The sequence below is a fragment of the Orycteropus afer genome, unplaced genomic scaffold (assembly GCF_000298275.1).
Source record: "Orycteropus afer afer isolate SDZICR_OR568_19922 unplaced genomic scaffold, OryAfe1.0 scaffold00020, whole genome shotgun sequence".
In the NCBI taxonomy this organism is placed as follows: domain Eukaryota; kingdom Metazoa; phylum Chordata; class Mammalia; order Tubulidentata; family Orycteropodidae; genus Orycteropus; species Orycteropus afer.
The window spans coordinates 7529195-7543094 of record NW_006921607.1 but is presented as its reverse complement, the minus strand read 5'-3'; the positions used below and the strand labels follow the sequence as shown (position 1 = coordinate 7543094).

The window sequence follows — 13900 nt, the reverse complement described above, 5'->3', positions numbered from 1 at the left end:
CGCGCCGCGGCGGTGCCAGCCCCTCTCCCCGGGCGGCCGCGGCGGCGGCGGCAGCAGCAGCAGCTGGAGCTGGAGCTGTGGGGTTGTCCCCGCCTCCCGCCCCGCTCACTCGCCGAGCCCGACCGCGGGTCTCCGCCTCGCCGGCCGCCCAGGTACGGAGTCCGGCCGGGATCCCCCCGATCGGGCCGTTTCCGGGCCCCTGGCCGCCGCCCCCCTCCTCCCGCTGCCGCCGCCGGCCGTTAAGCTGCGGTTGGGGGGGCGGGGACCAGAGGGGTTCCGGGGAGGGGGACGTGGGGAGAGCTTGCTGCGCCCGGGCCGAGGAGGGGGACGCGAGGGAGCGGCTGCGCCCTCGGAGTGGGCTGGGGCGCCGGGGGGACGGGCGAGTGTGCCCGAGTGTGGGTGACTGTGTGTGGGGGGGAGGCTGCACGCCGGGGCCGCAGGGTGCCCTAGAGGTGTGCCCGGCCCCGAGTGCCGGGGGCTACCGGGCGCACCCCACTCCCGGGTGGTGCGCGCCGCCGGCCGTGGGGGGCGGTGATTGTGTGCGCCGCGGCGCGGTATTGTGCAGCCGCCACACCGTTTGTGTGCAGCGGCTCCGCGTCCGGAGGAGGAAGGCCTCCGCAGGCGGCGGGGTGGAGGCCGGCCCCGGGTTGCCGCCACTGCCGCCGCCAGGAGAAGGGAAGTGGACTGTGTTTGGGGATGTGAGGACGGGAAGCGTTGGGCGGCAGGGAGGGGCTCGGTGCCGCGGCGCGGGGAGTTGAGACGCGGTTTACAGAGTTGAGCCCACTTCTGCAGGCCCTTGGAAGGGACCGAGTGCCTCGCTCAGGTGTACAGTCCGCGCAGAAGCCGCGGGCGTTGCCAGCCCCTAGAGAAGGAGCATTCCTTAATGAAGGGGACGCGCGAGGCTGGGCTGAGGGCGCGCGTCGGGGTGAAGTTGGATTTGCACCTCCTTGGCCACTCTTCGCCCTCTACCACATCCTCTAGGGTCAGACATTTGGGGAGCAGGGGGAGAATACACTCCGCATTTTTATTCCAGCTGCTTGGGTTCAGAAGAGGGCCCCCCCCATCCCCACCCGCAGCTGCGTTTGTCAGAGTCCGGTCGCCCCTACAGGGCCGCGCTTCCTAGGGGAAGTTCTCATTAAGCCTCGCTAATTAGCATTATTCCTGGAGAAAGGTTAAGGTTAGACCGTCCTTTTCCTTATCGGGAGGCCCACTCCCTCCGCCCCATTCTCTTCTCCCTCCTCTCTCCCCAAGAGCACAAAAGCACAAAAAGAAAGTGTGAAGAGGAACAGATCAATGGAGAAGCCACAAACGCATTAATTCAAATGGATCCTTTTCCCCCTCTAAAACATTGATTTTTCTTTCTGTCTGCTCTGAGGGGAGATTAATAACCTCCTGATTTTACCTGAAATGGTGTTTGGACTCTGATCTCCTCTTTCTGAGGAGGATTGTGACTGGAAATAGCTTCTCCCTTGAGGTAAAGCCCTACTTATCCCAGAATCAGCTGGCAACCCCAGCCTAGGCCCCTGACCTACCAGATGGGGCATAGGGAAAGGTGTTTGGGGCCCTCACTTAATCGCCACATCTCTGGATGGGTGAGGAGTCTGGGGAGAGCCACCCAGACTGTGTGTGATGGAAGGTCAGGCCAGGGGCCCCATCACACACACAAAAAAGCATCAGTCTCCGTTGCAGGTTGGTCAGGGGAATGGCCCATTTATGGCCCAGGCTCCAGTGGTCATTTGGTCCCCAGGTAGTAAATTACACCCTCATTGGAAAGCCATTAGGCCCCAAATGTGTCCTTGAACCATATCAAGCTCCTGTGTAATCCCAGCTCAGGCTGGGCTTGTTTGAGAACAGTTTTAAGATAGCACCTCCTCCCACGTCCACTGCCCACTGTGGCTGGGTGCCCCCAACCCCATTCGGCACCTGAGGGCCTTGCTCCCCACCTGCAGAGGCTGACATTGGGGAACTTCTGCAGGCCTCAGCTACCCTGGGGCCATGTGGGGCTGCAACACCCCCGGAGTTGCTCAAGAAGTTTTTTGTCTTGTCTGGGTCCTTTTCTTGGAAGGAGAGTCTTGCAGGGGATTAGCTCAGACTGGTTCCCCTCCAGCCCTCCTTTTGGCTGGGAGAGCACTATCTAGCTGCTGAGAACATCTCCCCAACCTCCCTTTTAAAGGGACCCTCCAGTGAAGGCAGGGCCTGGGGTATCAATGAGGCCCTCGTGCTGAGGAGTGCTGGGAAAACGGCCAGTTGCCTTTGCGTAGGAAACAAAAGCTCGTTTTACACTCAATACTCCAGTGGGAAGGTGTTGAAAATGCTCACTCCCAGCATCCAGGCATACATTACCGCAGGGACAACAGCACATCCACATGTATATGTGAATATGTTTCTGGCAGACACTCTGTGTGTATGTGCACGCATGCATGTGTGTGTGTGTGTATGTGTGTTTGAGAGAGAATACCTGAAATGTGGGAGATGATTGGCTATGTCTCAGCCCTCCCTGCTTCATGTTTCCCAGAAGAGCTTGTGTCTGTATGACTAGTAAGCAGAAGAGGTCTGTTAGCAGGAAGGAGTGGAACTGTGTAGGGAGTGCTTCCCTAGAAGGCTGGCTTCCTCTCCTGGCAGCCAGGTGGCTGGGGTTTAACATGAAGCAGCTTGGGACCCCCTCAGTCCCCAGGAGCTGTGGCTTAGACCACCCTAAGATTCCATTTGTGCAACCCCTTCCCAACAGGGATTTGCACCTTTGTTGCTGTGGATCCTGAAGGCTTTTCATCTTCCATTAATAAGCCATCTGACGGACCGGAGTGGTTAAGTTGGGGTCAAATGCGGTTCAGTACGTTCCTGGCATGCTCAGAAGGCCATGTGTATAATGCTCGCTGACATGGAGACCAGGGGAAGAATGGCCTGGTGCTGAAGAATTTCCAGGTCCTGGAAGAGGTGGGCAGGTGCACCGGGAGGAGGTGCTGGCCAGCGGGGCGGGCGCGGCTCTGCTCTGCTCCCTTCACCTGCGTGCCCACTTGCTTGGGGAGAGAACTGATGCTGGGGCAGCTGCCCGGACCTGGTCTTCTTTGCAGAAGGACCCTCCTAGAAAGCAGATCCAGAGGACGGAGGGCTGTCCAGAGAGGGCTCTGTTTCCTGCCGGGCCCAGAAATACCTCCTGTGTGTCCCTGCCCCCGCCCTCCTCTGAAACGCACAGCCAGGGCTCCTGGTCAGAGCTTATGGCTTACAGTTGCGCTAAATTCCCAGCAAATCCTCCTCCTCCTCTTTCTCAAGGCAAGTGGTATAGAGATAGAGTTACAGCTCTCAGGAAAGGCCTGGAAAATACTGTGTGAGGCACGCCCCAGGATCCCGCGCGTCCCTGGCTGATGCAAATGGCTTGATTTCAGAGCCACCAGGAACCCAGTTCCAGAGAAATTGACCCCAGTTGTAAAATAATCAGGTTACTGATAGCACCTGCCCATAGTTACAAGCCATGGATACAGGCGTCCAGGTGCCTTTCCACCATTTCCCCTCTGCTCTCCCATTTTCTCCTCCTTCCTGGCCGGGCAGTGCTGGGTGCATTTGCCTGCTCAGGAGGAAGGGCCTCAGAACCTGGGTGGAGAGGAACTGAACCTGCCCATGAATTTTGGACTGAAGATAAGAGCAGGGAGCATTTGGTGGCTCCTCTCCCTCCCTGCGCAGAATCATGACTGCTGGGTTGGGGTGTGTCCCAGGGCTGACTGCGTGCTGCCCACCTGCCTGCCCAGTACTGCCGTGTTCCCTTTCACTCAGCCTTACTGCCATGCAACCCACAGTGGTCCAGGCCCTTTCGCACCAAACAAATGGTGGCCTTGTATCACCAGGTAGCAAGGCCACAGGCTCAGGGTGTCTGAGGGCAGAGGGGAGAGGGGCCTGGGGCAAGTGGTTGGCCAGTCATATGACATCTGGTCAGGGAGAGGGCCAAGAAGCAGTGGGTCACACACACACGTCTATCTTTTCTAATGAAAGTTTGACGCAAGTTTGTTTACAGCAAGGGAGAACTTGGTGGACCATTCCCCTTGAGGTTCCAGAGAAGCAATGCCAGGTGTGCCCAGCCTGTGGCCCTCGGGCGAGCAGGGGGAGCACCTTGGGTCTATACCACAGGCTTGAGGCCCAGCAGCTCTCCAGCCTATGCAACCGCCTCTGGCGATTCCCTCAGGACTGGGGTGTATCTTCCCCTCTGCAGCCACTGATGTGTGCTGATAATTGCCTGTGTAATTAGCCTGCTGCAGGACTTGATTCAGGGTGTGTGTGTGTGTATGGGTGTGTGTGTATGGGGGGTGACTGAGGTTACAGTTGGTCCCTCTGCAGCTGGGGGGCTCTGCTGTGGTAAACGAGTTGCATGGACCAATCACGGGAAGGCTTCTTTCCCGGGACCGCCCTGAAGGTGTGGTGTTGAAAGTTGTCTGTGTAAGTTTGATTGAAACTTAGTGCTTCTTGTTGTTGTTGTTTGTTTAAGATAGATGTAATAGACTCAACTTCTCACTGAAAAAAAAAATTGCTTTAGCCATCAAGATGTAGAAGTCGTAGATAGAACCGCACCTCTCTCAAAACTGGGGTTCATGTGGGAGAACCTTGGGGCAGTGGGGAAACTCACTGGGGAGAGGATGCCACAGCCCCTCTCTCAGCTATTACAAGTAGATTGGAATTTTGGGCTGGTCTCATTCCATAGAGAACGAAATCTTTTAGTCATTGTTCCTAGCACAACACCAGCACATAGTAGATGCTCAATGAACGTGTCAGGTCATTGAAGAGCATGATCCCAAGCGTGCGCATGTGTGGGTAAATAGGGCTTCATCACCGTGAGTTCCTGTTGGGTCTGTCTTGAGTGAGGCACTTTGCCGTTAAGGAATCTGGCTCTTCTGATTGAAGAGAGGAAGTGCGGTGAGGTGGCCTTTGGTGAAAGTTCTGGGCACAGAGTGCCTGGGTTCAGATCCTAGCTCCTCCACTGCTTATGTGCCCATGGGCAGCTGGTGCAGGGGCAGGTACCAGGCCTGAAACGGATGCCTGCTTTATGGGGCCATTGTAGGGAAGTCTCATAAACCCCGGCCCTGAAGCCCTGTACCATTTGGGCACAGGATGGTCTTCATTTTCAGGTACTGTGATGTAATGTGAAATAGAGCTTTGGGGGTATAGAGTGGAAGGGGTCGTTTTGGGGATCCTGCAGGGTGGCTGTTAGCTGCAGGAGGGGGAGGCATTGCGAAGCAGCACGCTGCCACCCACCCACCCGCCTGCCCACCAGCAAGCAGCCAGGGTCCAGGTTTTCATATGGCTTCCATTCAAGAACCGTGCACAGTGGGACCAGCGCCCTTAATTGGCAAATTAATGCAGCATCCTCATTAAACAGCAACAGCATGCCAGGCAACTCTATCGATTCAACAAGTCTTGCTGGCCTTAGAGGGGGGATTGAGAGAACACCCTGCCTGGCCCCCACTCTTGGAAAGACCTAATAAGGTTTTCAGGAGAAAGACAGGGCGTAGACCCACAGCACATTGACCTGCTTCAGCTAAGTGAGGAACTGCCAGGGTGCATGGTACAGGCAGGCCAATTGTTTAAGAGGAAATACGAAGAATGGGCCGGCGGGCTGGAGAAAGAGGGATTTGTGTTTGAAATTTGGGTTGTGGAGTGTGCCAGCAGTATGGACAGTCCAAGTGAGGGGGCAGCACCAGGTGGGTGGGTGGGCCTTCAGGGTTGCTCAGATCTGACTTTACAACTTGTTAGTTGAAGTTGTCTTAGAACCTCAGTTTCCTCATCTGTAGAATGGGTTGTTATTGTATCTTCCTCACGGCCTGTGGGGAGGGTAGAAGGAGCAAGATGACCCTAGTGGAGTGCTTGACACCTGGGAAACTTTGACCTCTGTTGTTACTGTTTTAAACCTGGCTGAGGGCAACCGGAGTGTGGGGGCCTTCTCTGCTGCACCCACCGGTCCTGACTTTTTTTCCTTCTCCTCCGTGAGCCTGAGTATATTGAGTAGAAGACTCCATGCTCTTTCTCTGATTCAGAGGTGACAGGGACAGTCCTGCCCAGGTTATGTGTGGCTCAGACTGCTCTCTTAGTGGTCCCTGGCTCACTCACCTCCAGCCACGGTGGTCTCCTGGCTGCCCCTCGAGGCCACTTTTGTAAAGACATCACACAGCTCTCCTCAGTTCCTGCTGCCTCTGCTCACACGTCCCTGGACCAGCGAGATGTCCTTGCCCACCTGCCACACACAGCTCTGCAGGCTGTGGTCTGCCTTTGTGGCTCTCATTGACACCGGGCATGATGTTGTCCTTCTGACAGTCCATCTCCCTCACTGCAGTGAGTGTCACTAGGGCCAGGACTTTGTCCTGTTTATAGCTGAATTTCCCAGCACCTAGAACAGTGCTTGACACATAGTAGGTGTTCAATAAATACTTGAATGAATGGACAACGTGTTTGGAGTAAGCGGTACCTCCAAAGGTTAAGATAATGCTTCAACCATGAGTGTTTTATCAATACCTAGAACCAGGAGAGGCCTCTGACTTGAGCCATGATTTCAGGTCATGTCTGAGCACAGCGTCCCCTGGGCCTCTTAAGGACAGAGCCTGGATGGGCAGGATCAGCTGCCAGGAGACTAGCTTGTCCAGCTTCTCCAAGGACCCTTCTTCCCACCTGCGAGCCTCTCCTCCCTTCTGTCCCCAGTTCTGTGGAGTTCACACAGGACAGTTTTGTTGTCCCTCTGTACCCTTTGTGCATAGAGAGCCCAGAGCCTTTTGGTCTTGAGTATGTCCCTCAGGGTGTGAGAACACAATCGGAGTGAATGTGAGGGGGGGCTGTTTGCACAGAAGGAAGCAGGATGTGTGGGCTTGTCCCTCAGGTGCTGTGGGGCCGTCTGTGGACCCCTCAGTTGGGCAAGGCCTCTGTGGAGGCCCAGCTCCTGCCCTGGGGCCCTCAGGATTCAGCTGCAGAGGGTGCACTCTGGCGTTTGCACAGAAGCCGTAAATTCCAGGAAACTCCCTACCAGCCCGAGGTGGGGGAGGGAGGGAGGGAGGGAGGCAGGCTAGTCCCCGGCTGGTTCCTCTGTAGCACTTGGACAGCAGATGTGTCTGCCTCAGGGACAGCAGCAGAAGAAAGTTCAAACCAAAGTGTGTTTGCTCACTGTAAAAGAGGGAGCCCTGGAGGGGGCTGGGCTGGGGGGCTCTGCCAGAGGCGACTGTATCTTTTAAGGGGAGAGGGGAGGGGCGAGGCTGGGGCTCCGGGATGTGGGAGCTGCAGGACCATCTTTCTGGCATTTTACAGCCAGGCTCCCTGCTCCTGAGAGAGGCCTGGCCAGGAGGAGGTGGGGTCCCTTCCTGCTAGAGGGCTGGATAGAAGGGGCCCCGCCCTGGGGGTTCCCGGATGACTGGCCAAGGGACGCAGGCGTAGTCCTCTCCAGCAGGCTGTCCGGCTGTTTAGAAGGCCTTGGTGCCCCCCCCCCCCCCGCAGGCCTTTCAGTCGAACCCCCTTTGCAGTCTGATCCGAACCCACGCCTGCCCCACCCCCTTCCTTCTTTCCACTTCTGGGGCTGGACTTTCCAGCCCTGGAAGCCGCCCAAGAGCCTATCTGTGAAGCACAGCAAAGGTTAGGGAGGAGGAAGACAGAAATGGCCTCTGGGCTGGGGGAGTGGGAGAAAGGAATTCTGTGCATGCCCCACGGGGAGTCGGGGGCGACAGGCCCGGTGGGGGCAGGTGGTGTGGCCTCGCGGGGTGCCTAGCCTGCTGCCCACTTCCGGTGGCCAGCCAGCCTGCGTGAAGAGAGTCTTCTCCCCCCAGCTATAGGTGGGGGGAGCTGTGGCGCTTGTTTACAGCACTCCTTTCAACCTTGGCTCAACAGAGTAAGAGCCAGGCCCTGCTATCCACCCCTACAGGATGCGAGACCTCGTAATTGTCCTCAATTACAGACAGTGCCGACCCACAGCCCTGCTCCTGACAGGAACCAGATCCAAGCCACTTCCCTGGGGGGCGGGGGACACACCACCTAGCCCTCACTGCAGGTTCGGGGCCTCTGGGGTGCATCCAAATGCCCACAGACCCTGGGGTTCACCCAAAAGGCATCCTGGGACCTAGCCAGCACCCGTCCCTGTTGAACACCCATCTTCTTTGCCCCCACTCAGGATGAGACTTCAGTGAGCAGTGAAGATTTTGATATGAATGAGTCCACATGGATGTCAGCTGACCCACACCTGGCCTCCAGCCTAAGTCCCAGCCAGGACACGAGGATGCGGAGTCCGCAGAACCTCCACAGCCAAGAGGATGGTGAGTGCCCTTTGGGGACACTAGGGAGGGACTGCGCCGAGCCTCCAGGCCTAGGAGTCCTGAGGCGAGAGGCTGGGAGCCAGGCCTCTGGTGGGCAGTCCAGGCTCGGGGCTTACAGCCACCCCCAGGGGTTCTCGGAGACTAAGTCCATCCCAAGATTCTGGATGGCGCTCACTGGGACAGGCAGCCTGGCAGGGTCACCATGCCTGCCTGTTTGTCCTGTGGGCTATGGATTCCCATGTCGTCCTGAGTCAGGCCTGGGAAGGTTAAAAATGTGCCTGATCCTGGAACAGTCTGGCTGCCCAGACAAGAGCTAGAGCTGTGTTTCTGAAACTCTGATGTGAGGCCACAGGAAGAAGGTCCTGCCTGTCACCTGGTGAGTGACTAGCAGATGCAGTTGCCCACACGTGTGCCTCCGTCTGCTTGGGAGGAGATGTGGCCCAGCTGAGGACGCTGCCCTGACCCCAGCCGCCGTGGCCTTCCAGGGTCCTGGCACACAGGGTGAGGGGACCAGGCCTGCCAGGCAGCTTCCTCCAGCCTCTCTTGCAGCAGAGCTTCCCTGTAGGGTTGGAGGTGGTAGCGAGAGAGCCGTTGGAGTCAGAAGTCAGAGCCGAGGTTCCCAGGGTTCCCCAGTGAAGCACCTGGGCTCGGCTGTCAGGCTTCGGTGTCCACCACAGTTTGATGTGATTGTGGGCGAGGGGTGGCATCTATTGTCAGAGTGTCCCTGCCAGGGTTCTGATTGCCAGGGAGGAGATGGCTGGGGGTGGGGGATGAGCTGGAGCCAGGCCTGGGAGAACTGGGGTGTAGAGCTGGCAATTAGGAGAGGTTGAAGGTCGGGGGCCTGGAATGTAGGAGGGAGGTGCAGAGTTAAAAAGGGGTGTAGTGTGAACTCTGTGAAACGAGTTAGCCTTAAAGAGTAAATACGGGGTCAGAGCCTCGCTGTTTGGGTCAAAGTTCGTCTCCATGGCAGATGCTGTGCGCCTGCCTCCTGACTGCCCTCCCAGGCCTGAATCTGGCTTTGTCTGGGAAGAGACCCAGCCCGGAGGCAGCTGGAGGTGGCCGGCTGGGGCTAGGGAGCCCAAGGAGTGGTTCTAGGAGGAGTGGGGTGCGCGGCTGCTGGGAAGAAAAGGCTTTTGTGCCTTGATGCCTCGTGAGGTCAGTGCAACTCTCTCGTGCTGCACGCCTCCAGGACCAGGACCCCTCCCGGTGTTCCCACGGGACGGGAACCCGGGTGGGGGTATCCACATGCTACTGGGGGCTCTGGGGCTGGGAAGTGCCTAGCAGCTGACCTCCTGCCTCATTTGAGCTGATTGAGGGCCACACCCAAAGGCCACAGCATGAGCTGCACCAGCCAAGCTCAGCCAGGGCTTCCCAAGAGGGATCCAGAAAACTAAACAAAAAATGGAGTGGTAGGGCTGAACCCATTGCTGTCCAGTCGGTTCCAACTCCTAGCAACACTGAAGGACAGAGTCAAACTGTTCCATAGGGTCTCCAAGGCTCTAAATCTTTAGGGAAGCAGACTGCCACCTCTTTCTCCCTCAGAGCAGCTGTGTCCTAACCACTGGCCTTTCAGTTTGCAGCTGAGCACTTCAACCACCGTGCCACCAGGGCTCCTTTGGGGAGCTATTTTCAGAGTTTCTGTTCTCAAAAGAATCTTGTTGTTATCCCTTACAGCCACCCTTTGGGGGTATGTTGTCTGTAGGAGATACTTCTTGGGGGGATTTGGGGATCCAGAGGAACTTCAGGATCAAGCAGAAGCTGGTATTTCCTTGGGGGGCGTCACGAGGCTTCCTCAGTATCAGTTGATGAGCCTCCTGGAGGTCGGCTGGTCATGAAGATGAGACTAGGAGGAGCAAAGTGGCTGGTGAGATCAGCATGTCCTGTAGCAGGTCCCTATAGGAGTCTGGGGGTGGAGGTGGGGGAGCTGGCCTGGCCATGGGTGCTGAGAGCTGAGGTAGGCTGGCCTGCCGACAGGACAAGGTGTTTATCAGGGCAGGGTGGACAGCTGGAGCTGGAGACAGGGAGCATGGTGTTGGCCATGATGCCGTCATTTCATTATTTAATCAGAGGCTGTGTCCGGAGGCAGTGGGCTGATGAGCTGGCCAGAGGCGATGCAGACCCAGCCCAGGGGGTCGCAGGCCTTGAGAAGGCCCAGCCAGCTGCCCTGGTCTCTGATGTCCCTCTGGTCCCTCTGGCCTATTGATAACTGTTGCCTTCCTGGAGGGTTTTGGCTGCCACAGACCCAGCTGGAGTCATAGTACCCCCGCCTTGCCACGTAGCCAGCTCCGCCTCTGACAGTGCTTGCAGTGCAGCAAGAGCGGAGACCCTGCTCCCATGAGTGAGCTGACGGGAGGAGCTCATGCACTTCAGGGTGCCCTCACATCCCCCGTCATTGATGAAAGCCCTGAGCTCCTCCACACCCTGCCGCAGTCCTCCACGATCTCAGCTCCCTGCTTGGATGCCGCCATCACAGAAGCCTTCCCTGTCCCCACCCCACCCCCAGGTTGGCCTGGTCAGCCTCCGGGCCTTGGGACTCCCGTGGAAGTGGCGAGTTAGAAATGGATGTCTCGGGCCTTACCAGGCTCTGAGCTCTGTGGCCGGGGCTGCGTCAGTCTTGGTCTTCTCCCTGTCCCTAGAGACCTAGCTGGGTGCCTGGCATCTGCTGAGTACTTGTTGCCCGAGTGAATAAACCAAACCAAACCCACTGTTGTCAAGTCGATTCTGACTTATGGCTGCCCCACGTGTTTCAGCAGAACTGCACTCCATCCGTAGTGTCTTCAGTGGCCATGATCTTATGGAAGTAGATGGTCAAACTTTTCTTGCATGAAGCTGCTGTAGGTGGACTCCAACTGCAAACCTTTTGGTTAGTAGTCAGCCACAAAGTGTGTGCACCACCCAGGGGCCTGTACCTGAACGAACAAGTCAACATTTACTGAGACCCATCCCCCAGCACACCATCCCAAGGGGCTACAGTCCACTCCTTGTTGGGAACAGGTGGGGCTAGGACCCGCCTCTACTGACCACAGATGCAGCCCAGGTGCATTTGAAGAAACCAGGCGGTGTGCAGATTTCTATCTATTGGTGGGTTGGTTAGGAGTGCTCCTTTTTTTAAAGATTTGAACAAAGACAGGTTCAGGCTAGGCCTTGGCAGAGCAGGTCCCACAGCTGAAACAGCTGAGTCCAGGTGATTACCAGCACCCCAGCTTCACCCCTGCCCGAGGTGGGGGAGCTTGCCCCTGAGTTGGTAGCATGAGTGTGTGTGTGATTGTTCTGACACACAACCATGCTTTTGTCCCCAATCCTGCCACTGCCTGCGAGCCTTCACAGGTCTTTCAGCTGCTTGCCTCGTTTCCCTGTAGCCCCGTTCCTGAGCCCCTCAGTCACAGCAGCGTAGCACTGTGGGGCCCTTCTCTCCTTTGGTTTGTAGCTGCCTTATGTGAGAGGCCCTTGCTCTTGCCCTGTCCCCCAGGGAGAGGCTGGGGATGAAGGAGAGAATCTGGGTGATCCAACCAGAGGTGGCGGGGGCCCAAGGCTGACCTCCTCTTGCCTGGCACAGGGCCATGTCCGAGGTTCCCCAGGAGATAAGTGAGGAGCCTGTTCTCAGAGCCCTGGCTTCTCGGGGGGCCAGAGTGCAGCCGGCTCCTGCCTGTTCTTTCTGCCCCCACACAGGCCGGGTCCCCTCTGGACCCCAGATGAGCCCAGGCTGGGGCTTTAGGCTCCCTTTTGGATCCAAACAGAGCTCCATACACATTGTCTGGAAAACCACTCTCTGGCCCATGGGCTGCCTTTCCGGGGTGGAGAGAGGATGCTTGGGAGAGGCCAACTGTTGAGAGTTTCTCTGGAGACACAGTGGTCTGGGCCTGACTTAGGAACGAACAGCAAACCAGTCTATAACTGTACCCTCAGTCGTGGGATCCTGTTTAACGTCCACTTCTTCCCCCAGATTACTGTAAACTCTCTGAGGGCTAGGAGCCCAGCATAGGGCACTAGGAAAATGTTTGGTGAATGAATGAATGAGTGAGTGAAGTGACCACATGTGGTCACTGGCAGGTGAGCTGTGGGCTGCCTGACTGGCAGATCCGTGGCGGGACTGGTGCTGCAGGGGGGGTGGGCAAGGACCCACTCCTTCCATTTCCCCTTGATGTGCTTCTCCCAGCCTCTTCCTGTGCCCCTTCCTGAACGGAAAGTGTGAGGCCTGGCCTCCCGAAGGGATGCTGGGGGTGGGGAGCGGACATTACTCACTTCCCAGGCAGACGGGAGGCCAGACAGGAAGCCAGCACTAGGGGAGAGCTGAGGGTCCTGCTCAAGCCCCTGTCCTGCCCTTGGTGGGGGTGCTGGGCAGGAGCTAAGTGGCATCCTGGGCAGCCTGGGCCTTCTTACTTGTGCCTCTCCGATGAGGAGTCTCCTCCTGCCTGGACCTCTAGCCTAGACTCTGGCCCCACTGGACCTGGAGCTCCCTTCCCCCACAGACATGGTGCCGGCACTTCCTTCCTGTAGCAGGAAGGTTTGGTGGCTGCTGCCTGGTGCCCACCCCCAGTGCCCATCACCCCATGTCAAGTGGGACAAAGGCACTCCTAGAATGCTGCCTTCTGTTCAGTCATGCCAATATTGAGCACCTCTAGCATGCAAGGTTCCCTGCTAGAGCCCAGGGGGAGCAGAGCGAGATAAGCCTGTCCCTGCCTTGAGGAGCCTGCAGTTGGGTTGGCGAGGGACAGGCACATGGAAAACAGGTCCCTGCCAGGCTGTAGCTTTGAGAAGGCCAGAGCTGTGTCTGTGTAGAGCTTCTTTCCCCTGTAACATCACAGGTGGAGTTATGGTAGTACAGTAGTTAAAGCTTTCGGCTGCTAACCCAGAGGTTGGTGGTTCAAGCCCAACAGCCACTCTGCAGAAGAAAGATGAGGCCATCTACTTCCATAAAAATTTAGAACCTTGGAAACCCTATGGGGCAGTTGTACTCTGTCCTCTAGGGTCACTATGAATTGGAATCAACTTGATAGCAGTGGGTTTGGTTTTGGTTTTGGAATGTCACAGGTGTCGTGCTCATTGTAGAAAATCTCGCAGAAAAATAGAAAATAAAAAATTTGAAGAAAACTTAAAATTCCAATAAAGGGAATATTTTGCTCACTTTTTTTTCTGTACATGTGATCAAAGCTTCATATTCTTAAAAGCCTAATGGGATGTGTGGTATTACAGCCACCTTTTGTCCACGTAAAGACCAGTTCCCTCTTGCCCTGACACTGGGGATTGGAGGTCCCCATTCCTGAGCCCTCCGAGGGCCCAGCTCCAAACTGGCAACAGCTGGCTAGGACCCTGTGGACTCAGAATTGTGACTGTCCCCTTCCCTACGGGGCAGGAAATGTCTTGGAGGGGACGTCACTTGCCCAGACCACGCAGGGAAGGGCTCTCTCTGACCCAGAGCCAGCATCCGGTCCACTTCTGTGGAGGACACTTAGGTCCCCGTTTTTTGTGATTACAAACCCAGGCCACAGAGACCACCCTTGTGGCTGAGGCTTTGCCAGGCCTGGGCCCCTCCCACGGAGTAGGTGCTCAGCGAATGACTGTTGAGTGGCTAGGGGCAGAGAAGGGAGACAGGAAAGCACCTTGCAGGAGGGGATGTTGAGGCTAGGCAGGAG

General features: G+C 57.0%; 1 protein-coding gene across 1 annotated transcript in view; it reads left to right on the top strand.

Annotated features, from left to right (window-relative positions):
- The window catches only part of NOL4L (nucleolar protein 4 like), a 155510-nt gene that overhangs the window by 119487 nt on the left and 22123 nt on the right, over nt 1-13900 (top strand). The window contains exon 5 of the mRNA XM_007934548.2: nt 8126-8267. Within this exon, the coding sequence (XP_007932739.1) occupies nt 8126-8267 (142 nt within the window). The remainder of the gene's footprint in view (nt 1-8125; nt 8268-13900) is intronic.